Source organism: Gymnoscopelus braueri, assembly GCF_963280865.1.
Source record: "Gymnoscopelus braueri genome assembly, chromosome: 13".
NCBI classification, from domain to species: Eukaryota; Metazoa; Chordata; class Actinopteri; order Myctophiformes; family Myctophidae; genus Gymnoscopelus; species Gymnoscopelus braueri.
Window position 1 is genome coordinate 4,456,778 of NC_137615.1, and position 7,026 is coordinate 4,463,803.

Here is a 7,026-nt window from a genome sequence, read left to right on the forward strand (position 1 = left end):
CTTGTGTTTATCCTTTTGACGATTGTGTGCTTCTTTGTCATCAATTTGCACCATGTGATGTGTCAATACAAATGTCAAGCAATGAAACCATTCACTATACTATTCACTATACCATATACTATACTACATGGAGTGTCCCTTGATGTTATCTTATCATGGCCATGTTATTCCTCAGGGGTTACGTTAATATATATTTTCTATAATAATAATTATTTGTTACTCCTAGCTGGACCTCTTTTTCTCTCTATTTTTTTTGTTTATATATTTTTATTCAGAAATATGGCACACAGCGTTCCACATCTCAATGTCAACATGCCATATTCCTTCTTCTTTTTTTTTACACAAACAAAACAACAACAACAAAGAACACAATCAACAAAACACAAACACCAATAGTATAATACCCCCAGAAGCCCACAACAACACATTACACACATACAGTATATATTCAGATGTAAAAAGAATAGCAGATCTACAAGCTCATAGCTATGAGCTGCTATTTTTTAATAGCCAAATAAATCTTGACAATGACACAGATCTTAATGGCTTAAAGAACAGGTTGACTTCCATTGTCTTAAAATAAGTCTATATCCAGTTATGATGGACATTTTTCTGTATCTGCCCCGTGTTTCATAACTGCTGTAATGCCATAACAGCTGAATGTCCCCCGCAGGGTAAATAAAGGTCTGTCTGTCTGTCTGTCTGTCTGTCTGTCTGTCTGTGAGTTAACTATTTACCGCAGAGCAAATTACACACACATACCAGTGGTGTAAAGTAACTAAGTACATGTACTCAAGTATGCACTTAAGTGCACTTTTGAGGTAGTTTTACTTTACTGGAGTGTTTCCTATTTCCAATACTTTTACTTCTATTCCACCACATCATAGAGGCAAATACACCTACTATTTTTTACTCCACGACAATTATTTGAAAACTTTAATTACTAGTTCCTTTGTAGACATTTTAGACATTTGAAAACGTGTAAAATGGGACATTCTGCATGTAGAGTACTTTTACTTTTGGTCCTTTAAGCATATTTTGATGTCAATACTTTTATAATTTTCTCAAGTACATTTTGAATACCAGATTTTCACTTGTAAGAGTATTTCTACATTGCAGTATTGATACTTTTACTTTAGTAAAAAATTGTTCAGTACTTTTCCCACCACAGACAAATACACAGACATGTCTAGACTGATTTGAAACAACAATGGACACACAGTCACTCCTGAATAACAATAACAGTTTTCTAGGAAGGCGGTACATGTTGTAATGTTTACCATGTAGGTGGGGAGTGTCTTGAGGACGCCCGGTTCTGGCTTGGTGGCGAACGGCCCCTCCAGGACCCCTCGTCTGAGCATGTGCAGAAGCAGGCGGGTGTAGAGGTTGCGGTTCTTACGGCCCATCTGACCCGAGCCGCACATGGACGGGTCACACAGCTTCCGTATCCACAGGGCACAGCGCTGTTGTTCTATAGTTAGGAGGACACTGGTGTTAACTAGAGCAGTGGTGGTTCTATCTATAGGATCCACAGTGCTGTTGTTCTACAGCATTAAGGGAACACATCTGTGTCATTTTAGATTTTAGCTATAACCATTATTTTATACTTTGGCTATAAAAGAAAATAGCAGATCTACAAGCTCATAGTGCGGCACAGAGTGCTGCGCTATGAGCTTGTATGATATTATAGCAACATACATTTTTCAGAAAACTGTTGGGATTTAGAAGGCATTTGTAGAATCGCCCAGAAGCATATATATATATATATATATATATATATATATATATATATATATATATATATATATATATATATATATATATATATATATATATATATATATATATATGTGTATATATTCAAAGATTTGCACAATTTTTACGATGAAAAAAATAATCACACCCAGTGTGAAGTGGGCGGTGTGGTCATCACAGTGGTCATCATAGTGATGGAAGCTCACTTCCCAAAAAAATGGATTTTTGGAAGTGCATAATCCTATTTATAGGTTATTAATGTCATCATGTGTCTCGCTAGCCAATCACAGTGCTGAATAGAGTCAGCCAATAGAGTCAGCCAATCACAGTACAGGAAAGTGGGCCAAGTGGGCCAAACACAGTGCAGGAAACTAATACTAATGAGGTGTCCCAACCCCACTTATAGGGGCGGCTACACCGCCCAAAAATTGCAGATCTACAAGCTCATATCAAGGACCCCCAAATTCACACATTTAGCCTGCGGACCACCATTTGAAAACGTATGCCAGGGATCCCCACAAGAGAAGACTTTTACGGCTATGCCAGTGAATCTCAACCATTTTAATACCAAGGACCACACACACAAATGGAACCAAATGGACCCGTTAGGGTCCATTTGTACTCTCAGAGTTACAGACCCATACAGGTCTTTTTTTCTTCCTATTAATAATTTGGCTGGGGACCCCCTAGAACCCCCTCAAGGACCCCTGGGGGTTCCAAGACCCAACTTTGAGAACCACTACAGGTCTGTCTATTGATTGATTGATTGAATATTGTATTAGCAGTTCGCGCAAAAAAAAAAGCACAGTAATGTACAGTTCAATACAAGGTCTGCTAAGAGGGTTTTCAACCCAAGAAAGCACTATGGCTTGTTTCCATTGGGGTCCTTTGTCCTCAATTAATCGAAACATTAAATGACCGGTGGTTCTCAACCAGTGGTCCGGGGACCATCAGTGGTCCTTGGGGGGGTACCAGGGGGTCCCCAGCAAAATTAGTTAACATAGCGTCACAATCATTTGAACCACTTAGCTTGGGCTATTCAAAAATAGCAGATCTACAAGCTCATAGTGCAGCCCCGAGTGCCGTGCTATGAGCTTGTAGATCTGCTGTTTTTGAAAAATCATAAAAATGTGTGCATATCTTTGACTATATATATATATATATTTAAAGCGAACATTTTTAACTCAAATCTTTGCTTCTGGGGGTCCCTGGCACAACACATTTTCAGATGGGGGTCCGCAATTTAGGGGTCCTTGGCATGAAAATGGTTGAAAACCACTTATATAAAGCGTTATAAATCAAAAAGACAGTAGAATAATAATATTGATAATCTGACCTGTCTTGAGGGGGTGTTTCTGAACATAAGGCTTCAGGTCAACCAGCAGGTGTTCAAACTCTGAGTCCAGTCTGTCCCAGGATGAAGGGTCCTCATGTTGACTCATCATCATGATGATGAAGATGAAGATGCTGTTGGAAGTTATATCAATGATTTAAAGGGATAGTTCACCCAAAAAAATCTCATTCCTAAGACAATAATTTGATGACCAGCAGCGGTTCCAGTCGGAGACACACAGAGTCTCCTTTGTGTCTCCTATCGGGCCTCTGGTCATCAAATTATTGTCCACTGCGCTCCACTGAATTACTCCACTGCGCCCTCTACAGATCTGGTCAATATAAATTACCATTGAACATATCTGTAGAGGGCGCAGTGGAGTAAATGCAATAATTTCCGTCTCGCGGACATATTTTATTTCTGCCCAAAAGAGTGTATTTTACAGAGAAGGTGGGGTGCTGAGAGGCTTCCCACCTCCGAGAATAGACTTTCAACAACACAAAACAGCCTTTGTTTCGGTGAATAATGAAGTGGTTTTGTTTATTTTCACTACAGTAGGAGCCCTCACAGGACAGTGGAATTCTGTGTCTATGAACAGAACCCAGCGGCTGGCAGAGCGTTAGAGAGAACTCACTACGCTCTGGACCAGGTCTAGCTGTAGAATACAACTCTCGTAGACGTATTTATGATTCTGACGTTTTCAATCTACGAGAGTTGTAGGGTTCACCCCCCATGGAGACAGGGACTTTCTGCACTATGCCCCGTAGACACTCCAAACATGTACACATTGAAAATAAAAGGTGCTTACACCCAAGCACCAAATGTTAACTCTCGCTACGGGGTAGTAGTTTAATGTAATAATCCATATCTTTCAATAAAGAAGTGTTTTAATGCCGTCTGTGGCCGATTCTGTCGGAAGTTCCCAACGGGCGGTAGTGACGCGCCCATCTGGTGAAACCCAGAATTACACTCAATGTAAACAGGAAGTAAACGAGGGTGAAACAATGGCGTTCGGCCACAGACGGCATTAAAACACTTCTTTATTGAAAGATATGGATTATTACATTAAACTACTACCCCGTAGCGAGAGTTAACATTTGTGGAGTGGGGGTAAGCACCTTTATTTTCAATTTGTACATGTTTGGAGTGTATACGGGGCATAGTGCAGAAAGTCCCTGTGTGCATGGGGGGTGAACCCTACAACTCTCGTAGATTGAAAACGTCAGAATCATAAATACGTCTACGAGAGTTGTATTCTACAGCTAGACCTGGGCTATATGCAGTCCATAAATCACTGCTATGGCTCTAAGGTATAGCATGTTGCATTATAGCATAAGATCTAAGGAGCAACAACAAAGAGAGGAAAACATATATTGTAGAAATATGAGACATGACATGTTACATGACATTTAAAACACTATTCATCATAAACCATGCTAACGTCAAAACAACTTAAGTATAACTAACCTGTATATATTCACACAGACAGCTATCAGGCTGCTGTCATCATAATGCTGTTGTTAGGAGGGTTTACACTGACTATAAATGAATGAATATAAAGAATAAAGGGTTGTTTAATGTGTTTGTTTTGTTTTCTAACTGAACACTAGCCGCTCAAAACGGTTCAAAGCAACAGCTTCCTCACAGCCGACGTGGTTGCCAGGTTTCGAGAGAGAAACAAGCAAGGCCTAGGAAAACAAGCCCAAAAGAAGCGAGTTGATTGAATACTTTAGTTTGCACACACAAAAAAAGCACAGGAAAGTACTGTTCAATACAACAAGGTCTGCTAAGAGGATTTTCAAGCCAAGAAAGTCTATGGCTTGTTTCCATTGGGGTCCTTTGTACTCAATTCAAACATTATACATCAGCTATTTGAAAATAGCAGATCTACAAGCTCCCAACGCGTTTCGATGCGATGCGTTGGGAGCTTGTAGATCGGCTATTTTCAAAAACAAATCTTGAAGAAAATTGGAAAAATGTGGAATATTTTTGAAACACACATGTATTGTATAGGAGTCCCTGGCATAAATGTTTTCAGATGGTGGTCAGCAGACAAACACATTAATTTGGGGGGTCCTTGACTTGTTTGAGAACCATAACAACACGATAGAAACAAGCCCCAAAAAAACGCAACTACCAATATTTACAAGCACCTTTACAGCACAACGTCGCTTATAATAAGCGGACATGGCAACACTGCACACAGCGCATGCGTGCGCAACATCCGTTTTCCTTCAACAGTGAAAGGGACGCAACGTGTCGCCATGGTAACCATCACTTCTACTGCTCTACCACAGGCACCAGTTGTGGAAAAAATACTCAATTTGTTTACTTGAGTAAAAGTATCGAAATGCTCTGTTACAAGTGAAAGTCCCGGTATTCAAAATGTACTTGAGTAAAAGTACAAAAGTATTAGCATCAAAACGTACTTATAGTACCAAAAGTAGAAAGTAGCCTACTCATTATGCAGTATGCATCCCATTTCATGAGTTTTCAAATGTATAAAAATCTTTTGAATATGGCAGATTTACAAGCTCTGCAAGATCTACAAAATAGCATAGAAATAAAAGAATAATACATGTCATTACATTGACTGCCAGAGTTAAAACCTCGTTCATAGCTGCCCTTGCCAGCGATTTTCGTGTTTTTTTGTTTTGTTATTTTGTTATTTAATTTTCATATAGATTGTCTAGCTGGACTTTTGAATCGTTTTGATCGTTCCACCACTAGAGAGCAGCAAATAGCCAGCTTGATCAGCTCGCTGACACACTCGCCCCCCCCCACACCCACTCAAACAGTCAAATACATCAAACCGGATGTGAAGTGGTCTCAGATTCTCTGATCGGCGAAAATTACGATGTGATACACGACGGGGATGACTGTTCGTCACCCAGACCATAGATTATAGAAGGGGAGGTCTCCGATCGTTTTTTATACCGTGTGAAAAACCGTGTGTTTCCCTATTCTGGGGGGAAAAAAATGAAAACCGGAAACGGAACCCAAGTCATGAAACCGGATGCATTGGTGGGTGAAGTAAGTGGAACCTGAAACTTAGAGTGATTCATTACAGAATAGCGTGATCAGAGATTAAACAACAAAAAAGACCATATATCGCATTAATGCGATCTTGGCGGCCAGGCGCGCTATTTATTAGATCGCATTAATGCGATAATGGCGGCCAATGAGTTTTAAACAAATACAAGCACTATATCATGCATGGGCAACATACGGCCTGGGGGCCGGACGCGGCCCTTTGACCATCTCATTCCGGCCCTCGAAAAGAAAAACTAAATGACCCCCAAAAAATGTATTAAATGTACCATTTGAGTAGCCTACACACCTACATTCCATATTCCATCCCTATGTAGACAAATGTTAAATGTTTATCATGTAACAGTGAAACAGTCTGCCATGGATCCAGAATTATACCATAATGCAATATGATACTGTGAGTGATACAGTACATCTGTAAACATAACAATAATTATAATAATTATTATTATATTATTATAATCATAATCATAATCATAATCATAATCATAATCATAATCATAATCATAATCATAAATAAAGATTAGTTGACCCTATTGTAAAGGGTTGTGTCTATCAAATTCATGCAGTTTTAACATAATTCAGCACTATGTGTTTTGAGTTTCAATTCAATAGTCCAACGTGTGGCCCTTCACTCACTTTATCAAAGTCAGTATGGCACCAGAGGCAGCTCCACGAATCATGTTCAACCCAGATTTGGCCCAACAGAGTGAATGAACTCGTTCTCATGCTATTCAACGAAAATGTGGAATGCCCTACCAAAAGGTGTAAAGGAGTGTAAAACCCTACTCACTTTCGAAACTGCCCTAAAGATACACCTTCAGGAGGCTGCAATTCGAAAATGGCCCCTGTCTAAGTCTTAACCTACCCCCCCCCCTCCCCGTTTT

The 7,026-nt window shown here is 39.7% G+C and overlaps 1 protein-coding gene across 1 annotated transcript in view; it reads right to left on the reverse strand.

The window, feature by feature from the left end:
- Positions 1-4,712, reverse strand: part of cep112 (centrosomal protein 112) — a 206,174-nt gene extending 201,462 nt beyond the window's left edge. Inside the window, exons 1-3 of the mRNA XM_080448099.1 lie at positions 4,556-4,712; positions 3,092-3,222; positions 1,281-1,471 (exon numbers count right to left, since the gene is read on the reverse strand). Coding sequence (XP_080304225.1) covers positions 1,281-1,471; positions 3,092-3,203 — 303 coding nt within the window. The 5' untranslated portion in view covers positions 3,204-3,222; positions 4,556-4,712. The remainder of the gene's footprint in view (positions 1-1,280; positions 1,472-3,091; positions 3,223-4,555) is intronic.
- Between the last annotated feature and the right edge of the window lie 2,314 nt (positions 4,713-7,026).